The 15,228-nt window shown below is 35.5% G+C and overlaps 3 protein-coding genes across 6 annotated transcripts; 1 reads left to right on the top strand and 2 right to left on the bottom strand.

Moving 5' to 3' along the window:
* Positions 1 to 866: 866 nt before the first annotated feature.
* On the bottom strand, positions 867 to 2,361 carry Trax (Translin associated factor X). The gene is made up of 4 exons (XM_090108239.1): positions 2,216 to 2,361; positions 1,910 to 2,132; positions 1,374 to 1,777; positions 867 to 1,066 (listed from the first exon to the last, which is right to left on the bottom strand). The coding sequence occupies exons 1-4, from the start codon at positions 2,229 to 2,231 to the stop codon at positions 885 to 887; spliced, it is 825 nt and encodes a 274-aa protein (XP_089964365.1). The 5' UTR covers positions 2,232 to 2,361; the 3' UTR covers positions 867 to 884.
* Positions 2,362 to 3,235: 874 nt separating this feature from the next.
* Positions 3,236 to 5,029, top strand: Arpc1 (Actin-related protein 2/3 complex, subunit 1A). Of its 4 annotated transcripts, none has more exons than XM_090108047.1 (4): positions 3,236 to 3,312; positions 3,407 to 3,479; positions 3,591 to 3,673; positions 3,747 to 5,029. In XM_090108047.1, exons 3-4 carry the CDS (start codon positions 3,601 to 3,603, stop codon positions 4,790 to 4,792), a joined length of 1,119 nt encoding a protein of 372 aa, XP_089964173.1. In that variant the 5' UTR covers positions 3,236 to 3,312; positions 3,407 to 3,479; positions 3,591 to 3,600; the 3' UTR covers positions 4,793 to 5,029. The 4 variants fall into 4 exon arrangements, with proteins under 4 accessions (XP_089964173.1, XP_089964176.1, XP_089964175.1 ...); XM_090108050.1 differs by having other exon boundaries at positions 3,407 to 3,483; XM_090108049.1 differs by having other exon boundaries at positions 3,407 to 3,492.
* On the bottom strand, positions 4,806 to 15,190 carry Sec71 (ADP ribosylation factor guanine nucleotide exchange factor Sec71). Its single transcript, XM_090108045.1, has 3 exons — positions 14,818 to 15,190; positions 9,386 to 14,259; positions 4,806 to 5,464 (listed from the first exon to the last, which is right to left on the bottom strand). Exons 1-3 carry the CDS (start codon positions 14,939 to 14,941, stop codon positions 5,324 to 5,326), a joined length of 5,139 nt encoding a protein of 1,712 aa, XP_089964171.1. The 5' UTR covers positions 14,942 to 15,190; the 3' UTR covers positions 4,806 to 5,323.
* Between the last annotated feature and the right edge of the window lie 38 nt (positions 15,191 to 15,228).

The raw sequence follows: 15,228 nt of genomic DNA, 5'->3' as shown, positions 1-15,228 counted from the left end.
TCCTAAAACACGAGCAACCTCGCAGGACAAGATAACATCATAAGTAACAACATTTGTTCTTCGACTTTTGATAATTTGTTAGATTTTATTTTCATACAAAAATAAATATTTATTTAATTCTCCGTTTGAATATTATAAACTATGCGCATCCCAAAAATTACGAAAACAAGAAGCGAACGAGAGGCGGAAGGGGGCGTCGCGTCGTCCTTTCGATAATGAATAAAAATCATTTAAAAACATTGTTTAAAAATAATTTATTGTTTTATTTGTTGTATGTTAGCTATCTTGTCCTGCGAGGTTGCTGGTGTTTTACAAGTAACCCTGTATAATTTTAATTACTTATTATTTTTTCGCTATTCGAGTGTTTGAGCGAAACAGTATTAATCTTAATATGAGGCTACCTATCTTACTACCTATATAGGTACTTATAAATTAATGGTCACGTTTGTATGCTAAGAAAGTAAGAACTATGTTCAGGGTGAACCAAATCAATTTGAATAAAATTTTGTTTATATATCAATTTCAATAAAAATTGGGATTATCCCGGTCAGGGTAGCCGTTATTTACATAATGATAATAAGAAATATTGTTAATATAATATCCATACTAATATTATAAATGCGAAAGTAACTCTGTCTGTCTGTCTGTTACTCAATCACGCCTAAACTACTGATTTACTGAACCAATTTGCATGAAATTTTGTACGGTATCTCCGTACAAAATTTCATGCAAATTGGTTTTGATACCCGAAAAAGGACATAGGCTACTTTTTATTACGAAATATGTACCTACCACGGGCGGAGCCGGGGCGGACCTCTAGTCTTAAATAAATTCAATAATATCAAGAGACAAAATAAAACAGCATATAGGTAATTAAGAAAAATTTAATAAAATCCCTCATCATCAGAATGGTTATGTTCCCACTCAGGCTGGTTAGCGAGTAACAACGTGGGGGGTGCTTCGCCCCCGCGCACCCGAAGCGCATACACCGCTGACTCCACTTTGAACACATTACTCCGTGTTACAGACAACTTACGAGCTAATTCTTTGCCGGATCCAAATAAACCTGAAATGGTAATTAATTGTATTAAAGAAAAGTTTGTTTTACGCAGTAAGTAAAATAAAAATTATACAATAAAATAGAGCTAAGATAATACATATACAGATTTTATTGTTTGTCTGCTGCTGTTCCAATACTACTGGACTGATTTAAATTACTCTACCATTGACCTTGATCAATTTACCAAGTTACTTTTGGATATTATAAAATTAACACAAAAAAGGAAACATAATATAGTGGTAGGTTAAATATTATGAGATTGACGAAAAATGTCTCAAGATTAATAGATTTCTATTCTATTATTAAATCTTACCAATATATCCAGTATAAAGATCTCTCACAGCCTGACACGAGTCAAAGCACTCCTCACTATCTCCACTAGAAATGCTGTTGATGGCCTTCCTCATCAACTCCCCGGTTAGATCAGCCAAACCCAACATATAATCTAATTGCGGCAACATTGTCGTCACACTTCTATCATCAACTTCATACACCAATTCTTTTTGTACTTCTGGCCATGTGGTAAGTAACTTTTTCTCCATAAAAGAACAAAATGTACGTGCTTCAATAAACTCCTGAAATCCAGCGGTAATTGCGCGGGAATGTAAGTACGCGGGACTGTTTTCGAGCTCTAAACCAATGCTTTTGAATGGCCCCTGGATAAGTTTTTGGATACGCTCATTTGCTTCGTTTATCGCTTTCTCGGTTGACTCTTTTCTAGAATAAAAGTGTAGATTTGTTATTTATTTATGATGAAAGATTAAGACAGTATGTAATTTGGTTTTAAGGCTTAAGAATTCGGGCCCAAATTCGTATTGTACATTTTAGTTTTGTAAATAAATTACTTACGTGATAGACGAATGTAAAAGAAATATAATTCTTTTGCTTTCAATTGTGATATCCCGAGAGAGTTTTACTAATCTTTCATGTCTGTCCTGACGATCGTTCAGCTTTTGAGCGGCCGACTTAAACATTTGTAAAACGGGACTATCATCGGGTAATGAAGTAGCTGTCTCTCTAGCCACAGAAGACAGAGTATGGTGATTTTTATTTCTGTTGCCGCGGAATCTTCCTGTAAAGTTATTGCATTTATGTGATCAATTATTAGGTATTGAACTTGGTTTGGCAAATACAAAAAAAGTATTATAAACATACCTCCACGTCCTGACATTTTTACTTATTTGTTTCTGATATGAATAACGAAATAATAAATATTATATTTTACTTATTAGTTCTGCATGCGCTATATATGCAAATTGTTTTGACTTTTCATTGATCATTGAAAATGAAAACATGGAAAGTAAAATAAAAAACCGGCCAAGTGCGAGTCGGGCTCGCGCACAAAGGGTTCCGTAGCAGCAAATATAATAAATTACAGTTAAATCAACCTATCTCAAAAACTATAAGAGATACTTTGATCAAACCAAAAATCGTTGAAAGAGTTAATTAGCATGCATCACCTCTATTTTTTTTAGAATTTTATACCCCGTAGTTATAAAAATAGAGGGGGGGGGACATACTTTTTACGACTTTGAGAGCTGATATCTCAAAAACCGTTCACTTTAAGAAAAATGTTTTTTAGAAAACTTTATATCATTTTAAAAGACCTTTCCATTGATACCCCACACGGGTATGTACATCGAAAAAAAAAATTTCATCCCTCAGTTACATGTATGGGGGGCCCCACCCCCAATTCTTTTTTTTACTATTTAGTGTCATATTTTTGTAGCGGTTCATACAACACATATTCCCATCAAATTTCATCACTGTAGTACTTATAGTTTCCGAGTAAATCGGCTGTGACAGACGGACAGACGGACAGACGGACAGACGGACATGACGAAACTATAAGGGTTCCGTTTTTGCCATTTTGGCTACGGAACCCTAAAAATTGTCTCGGGCTTCATGACAGTTGGCGGCTGGCGCGTTGTTTATATTATAGAGTCAGTGATTCTATGGTTCCTACTGATATCTATGGATATTATCAAGATTCTGCTAGATTCTGCTTCTGAGATCTTTAAAATGAAATCGCAAACAGTTAACAATTATTTTATTTAGTGATCATCATTCGATCGATCATCGATTATTAGGCACAAAATAAAGATAATAGATATTTTAATCTACTATCACTATAGTTTATGGTCTTCGTCTGTTGCTTATGCCTATTGGCTATGTGTTTACGATCAATCGTCAGTAAAACGTCAAGTCAAATTTGACTTTGGTTTTGAGCTTAATATTTTAAAGCCGCTTAGGTATTGGGTTTTGTTGTTATATAAATGATTGAAACTACAGTTTGTTATTATTTTTTCGCAATTTGCTAATATAATACATATTATGTTTTTACAGCAGTTCGCGTTGACTGACCAGAGTCCGCGAATAAACAATCCCCCACACCCACTTTTTATCTGATTGTCTAGAGGTAGGTAACTAAAGTATGTAAATAAATTATTATTTCATAATATTATACTACCAAATACATAAAAATAGTGTTAATAAAAATAGTGTGTAAAATTATTTAATTTCTTTTTAGTTTCTACGAAATGGCTCAAACATTAACTTTCGGTGACTCATGCGCTCCGGTGACTTGTCACGCATGGAATAAAGAGAGAAATCGTGAGTATTCAAGCATACAGCATAATTTCTTTCTCCATATGTTCTTGCTCATAATTCATTTCTTATTTTCCAGAAATTGCATTTTCACCTAACAACAATGAAGTGCATATTTATCAAAAAGAAGGTAACGATTGGAAGCAAACTGATAATCTTGTGGAGCATGATATGAGAGTCATGGGTATAGATTGGGCACCGAATACCAACAGAATTGTGACCTGTTCAGTAGACCGTAATGCTTATGTGTGGACCCAGAATGAGGAGGGGAAATGGACTACAACGCTTGTCCTGTTGCGTATTAACCGCGCCGCTACTTGCGTGAAATGGTCCCCAATGGAAAACAAGTTTGCAGTGGGATCTGGTGCTCGGCTGATTTCAATTTGTTACTTTGAAAAGGAAAATAACTGGTGGGTGTCCAAGCATATCAAAAAGCCTATTAGATCTACTGTAACTACTCTAGATTGGCACCCTAATAACATTTTACTGGTTGCTGGGTCTACTGACTTTAAAGTACGGGTATTTTCTGCTTATATAAAGGATATTGAAGATCAACCTGGCCCAAATGTTTGGGGTTCTAAATTACCATTGGGACAACTGTTAGCAGAATTCCCTTCAACAGGAAGTGGTTGGGTCCACTCCGTTTCCTTTTCTGCAGATGGAAATAAAGTTGCTTGGGTTGGACATGATAGCTCAATTAATATTGCTGACGCTACACAAGGCAAAGCAGTGATTAAACTTAAGACTGAATATTTGCCATTTTTGGGTTGCATTTGGATTTCAGACAACTCTTTAGTAGTTGCTGGGCACAGCTGCATTCCATTACTGTACTGCCATGACGGAGATCAAATCAAATTTGTTGCCAAACTAGATAATACTCAACGCAAGGAGTCCGGTGGACTGTCTGCTATGAAGAAGTTCCAGTCGCTCGACCGTAACGCCAGAATTGAAACAAATGATACATTCCTTGATTCTATTCACCAGAATGCGATAACCTGCATGAATTTATACAAAGGTACTAAAGCAAATGCTAAAAAATTCAGTACTTCTGGCTTAGACGGCCAGCTAGTCATTTGGGATATGGAATCCCTTGAACGGTCCATTGAGGGTCTGAAGATTGCTTAATCAAAGACATGCATTTAATTATTATTTTATTATATAATAATGAATAATATAATCAGTTGTTTGTGAGTTCTGAAATCACTCAAACTGAAAACGGAAAGCTGTGAATAAATTATCACAATCACAGTTTGATCAGTCTAGCCGAAACAATAAGAAGCAATGAAATGAGTGAGTCCAGTCCTCTGACTGTAAAAACATTCAAATATACAGAAATAAACTATAATTTATAGATACAACAGCTATCATTGTTTTATTACTATACAATTTAAATTTTAACTTCGATAATTTATATAAATAAGACATTACGACTACTACACACTATGTATAATAGATCACTTTAATACTACTGAAGTACTGATTGCTGTCATTACAATAAAATTTATTAAATTAACGAATCTATTTATTATTGATCGCGCAACCTTTCCGGTACAAACGTGCTTAGACATAAAGATTGCACCACTAATTTAGACGTTAACAAAGTCATACTTTAACCTAAGAAACTATAAGGCCATTTGTAATTAAACGTAAAGCGTGTTATTGCGTGTTAGATACGATGTTGAAGACGGGACCGATTCGAATGAAGACTCTTCGAAGCACGGACCGGAGTTCGGGCTTCAGGTCGAAGCAGGTGATCTCACACAGGAGCGGGTAATAACTTGATACATGCGCCGCAAACTGAAAACAAAATAAAACACCATTAACAAATGTCTTTCTAGCAGCATAACTTTTAATACACAGGTCTCTAAACTGATTAGGTATATATATTTTGGCAGTTATTCTAGTAGGTACCTGTTGATTTTGAAAATTATTTTCACTCAAAACATTAGTTGTTATTTTTATATATTTAATACTTTGATCCTAAGCTTTGATCAATAATCATTAATGCCTGTGGTTTGGTAAAAAAATAAATAATCTCCGCCATCTATGCAACCAAAAGCCATAAAAATATTTTATGGGTCCCCAGTGTCCTTTTTCCATTATATTGATCCCTCAATAGGTCGCCGTCGACCCCTAGGGATTAACTACTGACATAGAATACTGTAAAATTAGGTCATTGGTTTTGTAAGTTGACCTATGCTTAACAATTAGGTACTTCGACGTTTATCAATATTACTTAGGTGAACTAACTACTTAGGCTAGGCTAACCCCACTTAGGTGCTTGTACTAAGTACCAATAGGCATGGATATTATTGACAGAACATATTTATTTAAACGTCAATTAACTACCTAGTAATTTCGCCAAAAAAAAAATTGTTTTTTCCCACTGCTGCAGATTAAAGCTATATACTTGCGAGTTCGTTGCAATATAGTAAAGAATGAGTAATAAATACATATACCTACAGTTAATTAATTATTGAAATATGTACAATACTTGAAGTACTTATTAGTTATTTGAAACGATTTTACCTCATAATTCACATGCTAGCAAAGTTATGGGTCAGTGCAGCTAGACATGGAGGTCGCAAGTTCAAACAAAATACCTAGTAACTAGCGTGTCGAAATATTACGCTATTCTTCTTTGTAATAACTATTTTATTATTAACTTTGTTGGTTTTCAAGTCTTCAATGTGTGCTAGGTACATAAAAGAGCATTTATTTATAATTCAAGATCGATATATTATAGTACGCTGTACGACATAGATTAAAACGTTTACGAAACAATATTATCGCGCGACGTTATTTGATATAGGTATAGTGTACTGATTATAATAAGACATACTTTTACCATTTATTTTTCAATAACAAACAATTTACATACAGAATGTAGATATGTACAAGATATCGATAAGTAAAGTATTCTTTCCGGACATATTAATGATCAACGACATTAATTATTGTTGCCGTAATTAATTCGTTCATCAATTTGTTTCCTACTCTGCATGTACTAAGTAGTTAACGAATTTAAGTAATTAATTTGTTATCTATAGAATCAGACAATTGTTTATTATTTTCCACATGACTGAATAAAGCCATCACGCGACATTAGCCACGAGAACGAGATTTTTTCATTGAAAATGTATAGAAGTCAAGGACGGAATTGCGAACTCTGTTAGTTGGAAAGGTTTGCTTTGCTGCTTTTATATTTTACTAGCTATCCGCCTGCGGCTTCGCCCGCTTTGTCTAAAACCTAATAAATTGTATACTAAAACCTTCCGGCCCTTGAATCACTCTATCCTTAAAAAAACCCGCATCAAAATCCGTTGCGTAGTTTTACAGATTTACGCATACATGGGGACATAAGGATAGAAAAGGCGACTTCGTTTTATAGTATGTAGTGATTAGCTGATAGATGCAATTTCATTCAAGTATTTCGTTTGTAAGCAACCCCAATTATTTTAACAAAATAAATAGTACTGAAACTCTTTATAAAATTGGCTTTCTATGGGTAAAGTTGGTTTCCAGTATAATCCTTGTAGGAAGTAGCTGGTATATTGTATTCTAAGTAGATCTAGGTTTCCACTCATCATTGATAAACATAATTGACATATAATAATTTAAGTAGCGTTGCGCCATTAGTACAAAGTAAAATACGATTCAATTAACACCTCTGTGTATTGAAAACTTTGTGTAGGTACCTTACTATTCAGCCAACCCGTACCCATTATTTTTACCGTTATACACATTACTAGTTTGTGACCAAAAAAGTAAGAAGTCACGTGATTGATTCATTACATTCATCAAATATTTATAGTCTAATCATGTAGGTATATGCACGGGCGTCCAATCGTCCATTTTACATAACAATAGAATGTGATTGAATTGCGTCTTTCTACTCGGAAAGATATACAATTTACATACATAAATAGACACAAACAAAATATACTTGTCTCAGGATAGACATTGAGATTTCTGCAGTGATTTAGTAAACAGGAGAAAGAGAATTTGAATTATCTGTTCTATTAGGTACCGGTGGATAGATGAAAGTTTTGGCTCATGCAGTATGATCGAATCTATACTATGTACTAATATTATGAAGCTGAAGAATTTGTTTGAACGCGCTAATCTCAAGAACTACTGGTCCGATTTGAAATATTCTTTCAGTGTTGGATAGCCCATTTATCGAGGAAGGCTATAGGCCATAATATAATATCATCACGCTAAGACCAATAGAACCGGAGCCACGCGGGTGAAACCGCGGAGCACAGCTAGAAATGGATATAGTGACTTTCTCCCATTGTGGTAATTATAAACAAATATATGCAAATTATACACGTAACCTCATACTTATTAGGCCATTTTAACACTTACGCGAAGTTAAATATTTCTAGATAAATACTTATTAAAACCATAATAGTAATTTTGAAAGCTAACTTCTATAGCTATTTCAGGCAGTTCGCCCAAACTAAATTACATTATCAAAAATTGTGTTTTGATAAAGAAATGTAAACATTCTGTAGGAATCAGAACAGCATAACTCAAGTATTTATATACTTTCATATTGGTATAATAAACGATATCGTACATCTTATCATTTATCAGTAACACGGTCAACTTATACTTTTCATAATGGTTGTATGTTACGAGTTACGACTGTTGTAAATTCTAATCTGCGTTGTATCCGCAAACCAATATGCTACGTGACTAGGAAAACATAATCTTATATCCGTTGCAGGATAATGCACAGTCGTTTAGCTAGCTACAATCACTACATAGCATAAAACAGTCGCTTACTGCTGTGTGTCCCTACGTATGCTTAGATCGTTAAAATTACGCAACGGATTTTGATGGGTTTTTCGAAGGACTTCAAAAAAAAAGAGGAGGTTCTCCATTCGAATTTTTTTTGAGTTTGTTACCTCAGAACTTACGGCTGGCTGAATGGATTTAGATAATATTATTTTTCTTATTTGAAAGCTGTTGCCTCCCATGTGGTCCCAATTTAATAGATAGAGTGGTTATCGAGGAAGGTTTTACTATATAATTTGTTAAGTTTTAGACAAATCTGATGAAGCCGTGGGCGGAAAGCTAGTTACATATTACGACTGCATGCTATGTTGTAATTAATCACAATATGTATTATCTAAGTGTTTTATTTTTGTTGTTGTCTGTGCTATTCTCTGCGGCAACCTTGACAAGGACAATATTTGTCACGAACATGGCTGAATAATTAACGTGTACACTTCTTAAATGGGAGTTTCGATTTTGTTATAGCATAACTAGAATCAATTAACTTACTGGTAATTTATTTTAGTTATTAATTAATACTGTAAATGCATAAGTACAAAATGGCAAATAAGTTTTTCAATTTTAGCATCTAGGCATAAATTATAACTTGCACATTAAACAGCTTATGTTTGTTTCGAAAATAAGAGGTTATAAGATTACGAAATATGCAATGGAAAGTTAATATTTGAATGACTGGAAAATGAGGAAAATAATGCGACCCTGAACAGAAATGTCTCTTGAGAATCCGTAAAAATAAAAAAGCAAAAGATGTTGCATACAAATAAACTTAAATGTATAATACATTCATAATTCGCAGACGCAACTTTATAGACGAATTGAAACTGATATTACGCAACTTGCAAATATAACAATGCAAACATTACTTAGTGCCTAAAGATGATTTAGATTGTAAAAAAATAAAAAAGTACTTACTCTGTCATCGGGCATCTTCAATATCCGTGTCAGTATGAGAAGCAGTATGGAGGTCCACGCGTCGCGGTGGGCTTCATTATTCAATCCCGCAAAGTATTCGAGGGCTTCACAACAAATAGTTATAAGGCTTTTCTGTACAGCCGGCCAGTGACTTCGCCGAGAATCGTCGCCATACATTTTAAATAGTATTCGCATTACGCAAGCCAACGATTGCGTCTCCTGTTTCAGCATATTGGGTTTCACAGATCCCTTGAAGTTGGCTTTCCACAACACATTTCTTTGCGCATTATTAGTATTGAATGTCTTGGCGAACCGATGACTGCACATTAAACATTCGACGAGCCGCAGCAAGTGTGGTGAGCTCAGAAGCCTGTACATGCCTTGTTCTTCACGCTGACATTCCTGTTCAGTACCAGGGTGACCCCCCGTTAACTCAGCAGCTGCTAGTGCTAAAGTTTCCGCATCTTCCTTTCTCGACGTTGCAGGGTAAAATACTATGTTGTCGATTGTTTGAATCAATTCCAATTGGACAACGCATTTTATCAAAAGACTGTTAAATATCCGATTTGAAGACTTAATTTCATCGCCCCCTTGAGGCTTTTTCAAAATCCCATGTCGTACGTTGGTTACCTCACCATCCTCGTTTTCTTCCGGCTTCCAGGTAAGTAAAGTAGTGGGAAGAGTACTGTTGAATATGTCCAACATAATTTGACACGTCTTGCTCCAAGTGTCTTCGTTAAACTTCGTTCCGTTCGATATGACTAGGTTTTCCAAACAATTCGTACCAGATCTAGCGAGTTGTTCATTATCTTGTTGCACGCACCAATGCAATTGCGCGTACAGCTGCTCCAGTAACAGAGAGCCAAGAATGTCAAAATATTGCGTAAAGACGTCTACTATTGCATACAACGCGTGATTGCATGTTGTAGTCATCCATTCGTTTTTCTCTAGTTGGTGTTCTGGCAACTTCATGTTGTCGAATATTCTAAATAATATATTAAATAAATCTCTCCACCAATGGGGACGGAATGAGTCACCGTGCGTTTTAATAATCTCAAACAGCACTGTTAAACCTCGGGTGCGTACATCTAATTTACAGCGACTAACGACGCACGATAGGGAAAATAATAGAGGAAACCATCCTCTTAACCAAACTCTATCTTCTTCTGGCGCACCGGGCTCTCCTTCAAGACCAGCGTGCTCCGCGAATAGCTGTGGCGAGGTGCCAACCGCAGTCGCACATGATCTGACTAGTCTTATTGCCTCCATCGACGTATCGGGGAATTTAGCGTTACAAGCAAATTCTGATAAGCACTTAACTGCATCTTGGAATGAATCTATCATAGCTGGGAATTGCTTTTCGTACAGGTCTGTTATAATTTTCCCAGTTGTCTGGAATGCTAAATCAACAATCGCTTCATCCTGATCGCTTGCAGCTAAATGAAATACTGAGAATATATTTTTCCATCCAGATTTTATATTTGGTGCTTGAGAATTAACCATTTGGGCAATACAACGCACTACCATATCCCTGATCGTCGGGGAGCTGTTTTTCTTCATAATGTGCTCAAAAGGACGTAAAAAGTCTTTTTGGAATTTGAAATTCGCGAATTCACCTTTCTCGATAAATTTCATTGATAACTGACGCAAAGAATCCACAGCGAAGAAAGCTATGTCCTCATTGCTACTGCAGCCAACTTTATTAAAATGATCTCCAAGAACTTGCCAAATACGAGACCACTGTAGCCTAATACGTCCCATGTTGTAATACGATATTTCAACAATTTTTTGTAGTGAAAATATTCGAGGATTGGAGGGATGGCATAATTCATCAAGGGATACTTGACAAAGGGCTTTTACGAAGTCGACAATAGCGTCACCATCTAATCTTGTCGATCCAGTGAATATTCTATCGACAGCGACTACAACGCTCTGTGAACTTGTCTCTCCAATATGTTCTTTAACACTCGGATCGAGCGCCATAAGGCTGAACTTTAAAGAATCGGGTTGAGGTTTAATTCCAGATCCTGATAAGAATTGAGGTCTCACTCCAGTACCAATCAGCTGAGCCAATTCCAATTGCGAAATACACTTAACAACATCTAACCAACTAGATCCCAGGTAGTTACCATCAGTATGTGCTACAGTTATTAATGTTTTAATTGTGTCAATGTTCTTTGCTTTCATTTCTGTGATTGGCGAGTTTGCTGTGAGAAGCGTGAACCGAGCTAAAGCTTGTACGTAAGCATCTCTTTCGAGAGACATATGGAAGATGCACGCAATTCTAACTGCGCACCTTATTCCATCTAAACAAAGTGACGCTATTTCAGGGTCGTCGCAATCTTGCAATCCTACCGAAAATGCAGCAAGGAATGGAGTCCACGCCATTTTGAACATAGGCCGTACATGTTCTACGTGTTTGGCCGTCGTAAATGGCGTTTGAACATGCGAAACGGATTCCATCAAATTCTTTGCTGCAGTTGAAATCTGTTCCATCTCCATGTTCCATATGAATTTGCGCTTCTTTTCATTAGCAATCATATGTTTGCCGGGTTTAGATGTATTCTTCATTTTAATCTCGTGTCCAGCGATTTCGTCGTAAATTTGTGACAAGTATTCGCGGGGCAAATCGTTATTGTCACTTATTCCACTGTTCAGCTTGATGTACTGTTCCTTTGTCATTTTGTTCTTTACTTGTGGAGAATGCAAATCGGTAGTCAGCATTATAATGGAAAATGCTAATACGTAAACAGTGTCTGCGCTCATGAATAAAGTGTTTGTTGGATTACATTCACAATAGCGAGCAGCAAATTTTTCCATAAGTCTATCGATTTTTTGGGCTTCGCCGGGCAATCTGAACCCTTCCAAGAAATGACGTAAAGCTGCTACAATGTCCATGTTCCCAAAATTCATAGAGTCCACATATGCATACATAACTTCTTTAGAATGGTCATCATTTTCACCTAAATATTCACCAACAAATGTCTTGTCGAGTCTTTCGTCTGTGAGCAGCCATTCTGCTATTTCTTTAGTAGCTGTTCCAAGTAAGTTTTGTTCTTGCAAGAAAGCCACACCTTTCTTAGGTTTTCTGTTAAACAAATCAATTCCAGTTTCCCACACTTCCTTCTGTTGTTTTAATACTTCAAATTGCTCAGGTGAGTCCAGAGTTTCTCTATTGCCAATATTACTGGAACCTGTAGAGACAAGACTGACACTGGAGCCTCCATGTGATTTAATGCTGTGATGATCTATTTCTTCTTTTACAGTCCTTTCACCCAAAGTGGTTTGCATATTTGGGTTTATGTACAATTCTTTGCTCCATTCTACCATACATTTCAAAATGGATACAAGACACTCAAGTCCTCGGATTCTCATAGATTTTTCCTGATTTGGTGTAGCTCCCAGTTCTAAAGCTTGCCTGCCTTGGGCTATTTTAGAGACATCATTAACAAGTCTTTGAAACAGATTTGCTGCTGATAAATCACAATCATAGTTAACATAAATGTCAACCACACTTTGGGCATCTCCACATATTCTTGTAAGAGCTTGAATGACCATCCACTTATGCTCAAATGTCGAGCTCGATGTCTCTAGAATATTCATGAAAATCTCTTTAAAGAAAACTTCAATTTGCTTCTTAAGATGAACTTTGAAGTTTTGTAGTAAAGCCAAGAAAATGGCAAGAGAAAGCTCAAATACTTCAGGGACAGAGCTGACTCCATTCTTTGATAGTGCTACACATAAATATTGCTTGATAGCTGTTATGAACATCTCGTTATTTCTGAAAACAGGTCCAGCATTTTGGAGAATTGAAAGTAGAAGATGTAGAGAGAGAATTTTAGATCTTAGTTCATGAGATTTAGGATCTGGAGTACCTTCCGGTAGAGGTTTCATAGATAGCTTACATAGAGCTCTGAATACTAAGAATGCATCCTTTTGTAAAACATGTGTGAACTTTGCAGTAACTGAATTGTCAATTTCAGATACAACATCAACACTTTCTTGTGATGGTATCCTTGGAATGCTTGTTTCATTAGGTATCTGGCCATTGCTTTCATGTGATATACTGCTAGTATCTTGTGAATCTGATGGGTTTTCATTATTATCAGGTACATTGTCAACATTTTCCTCCGCAGACTTCTTTGAAGCAATAGAAATTGCATTGTCTATAACTGAATCTACAATCTGTCTAGCAATCAATTTTGCTTCTGAAACTTCATCAACAATTTCTTCTTTATTTGGTATTTCCTTGTTTTCTTCATTTGTATTATTACTAGACTGTTCATCGGCAACAACATTTCCATTAGGCACTTTATGGTATAACTCAGGATTGTGAATAGTGTGTTCAGTTTCCAAAGCTTGATTTTCCATTTTTGTAAAAATAACATTAAGCATTTGTGTAAGTGTAGCTCTGGCAGTAGTTTGATTAATAAGATTTTTGCTAGCCAAATATATATTATAGCATGTTCTGACTGCGAGCAGGACGGTTCCTTCATGGACCTCGACATGTTGACTTGTGATTACGGTGAGAAGCGCTTTGATAATCTGCAGTTGGACTCCTTCATCAGTTTGGGGTCCATTAAAGCAGCTGCATATTGTCTCTACTATTCTATCTATAAGGAGCTTTCTAGGTGTAGTAGAATCTGGAATATTTCCTGTTAAGTGGCCATATGCTATAAGTTTTTGAAGGCAGTCCAGAGCAGTAACCACTATCCTGGACGCTTTGCTCTGACAGGCCAGTTCAAACGGCAGGAAATACTTCTCTGCTGTGATGATATTTGAAGCATCATTTTTTGGTAAAGGCAATGTGCCTGATGTGGGACTCTCAGTTGTTTCAGTTTGACCACCATCCTTTAATTCTGCTTTAATTTCCTCTGAAACAAAAGATAATATAGTATAAAAATAAATCATATGATTAATCATTGCATATGATTGAGTCAAACAATTCCTACTCCATATGTTCTTATTCAATGTTTTACACTCTTGTAGTTTTTAAAAAAGCAAAATTGTTTCTAATGAATCAATTAATTGTTTATAATCAGATAAAATATCCACTAAGAATATTTAAGTCACAACAATTTTATTATGTAAACATAATATCTTTGTTATGAAGATTATGCTTAACCCACATAAGTATTACTTAATTACCTACTTTTAATATTGCAAAACTTTTCTGTGTATTTCAAAAATACTTTTTAATAGTTTATTGCTATATCATTTAGCCTAATGGTGTATAATTAAGACTTATTGTGAAATTCTGATAAGATTAGAACAAGTGTATCCCCTCTTTTATATTCAAGGTCAATTTTACAGTCACTTTTGTCCACTTTAATAAAATAAGAATCATTATGATTAATTGAATTAGCGATTGCAAATGCATATTATGTACCTATTTTATGGTTTTATTAGCCGTAATGCGTCAATGTACTTACCTAGCGCAACTTCGCATGACTTCTTGAGCTGACTATGATAGGACCGTTTGATGTCCTTATCGGCCAGAATTTTTTCCAAAGCCCTGACTATAAACATTTCTTTAGTCTTTAGGTTGGTTTGCATCGTTATTGCAATAATCACTCCATTCGCTCTAGTCGGAGTCGAGTTAGACTTTAAACAGGTTTCCTATTCATTTAAAATATTTTTCAACGAGGCACTAGTTTATTGTATGAAAATTTCACAGTAACATTAAATAACACTATGAAAGTAATACGGCAACATCACAAACTTTATGCAATTAAAATTTTATGCGATTCCATTTCAGCAAACTGCTAAGTACGATCTATATTTCACTTCACTTCACACCTCATCACAAACATGTCAAATTTTTTTTGATGCGTTCGTATGTC

The sequence above is a fragment of the Colias eurytheme genome, chromosome 12 (assembly GCF_061535395.1).
Source record: "Colias eurytheme isolate Ceu_HAF_F1 chromosome 12, ilColEury1 Martin Lab GWU primary, whole genome shotgun sequence".
Taxonomy (NCBI): Eukaryota; Metazoa; Arthropoda; class Insecta; order Lepidoptera; family Pieridae; genus Colias; species Colias eurytheme.
Note: the sequence above shows the minus strand (reverse complement) of the source record. Positions and strands in the feature narration are given on the sequence as shown.

What these genes read in the sequence shown, in the direction of transcription:
- Arpc1 (XM_090108047.1), top strand. Translation starts at nt 3,601, where the DNA reads ATGGCTCAAACATTAACTTTCGGTGACTCATGCGCTCCGGTGACTTGT. An exon ending in ATGGAATAAAGAGAGAAATC is followed by an intron (nt 3,674 to 3,746) that starts GTGAGTATTCAA and finishes CTTATTTTCCAG; the next exon opens with AAATTGCATTTTCACCTAAC.
- Trax (XM_090108239.1), bottom strand. An exon ending in CTTTTACATTCGTCTATCAC is followed by an intron (nt 1,778 to 1,909) that starts GTAAGTAATTTA and finishes CTTTTATTCTAG; the next exon opens with AAAAGAGTCAACCGAGAAAG. An exon ending in TCTTTATACTGGATATATTG is followed by an intron (nt 1,067 to 1,373) that starts GTAAGATTTAAT and finishes TTACCATTTCAG; the next exon opens with GTTTATTTGGATCCGGCAAA.
- Sec71 (XM_090108045.1), bottom strand. Translation starts at nt 14,941, where the DNA reads ATGCAAACCAACCTAAAGACTAAAGAAATGTTTATAGTCAGGGCTTTG. An exon ending in GTCATGCGAAGTTGCGCTAG is followed by an intron (nt 14,260 to 14,817) that starts GTAAGTACATTG and finishes CTTTTGTTTCAG; the next exon opens with AGGAAATTAAAGCAGAATTA. An exon ending in TGAAGATGCCCGATGACAGA is followed by an intron (nt 5,465 to 9,385) that starts GTAAGTACTTTT and finishes TTTTGTTTTCAG; the next exon opens with TTTGCGGCGCATGTATCAAG.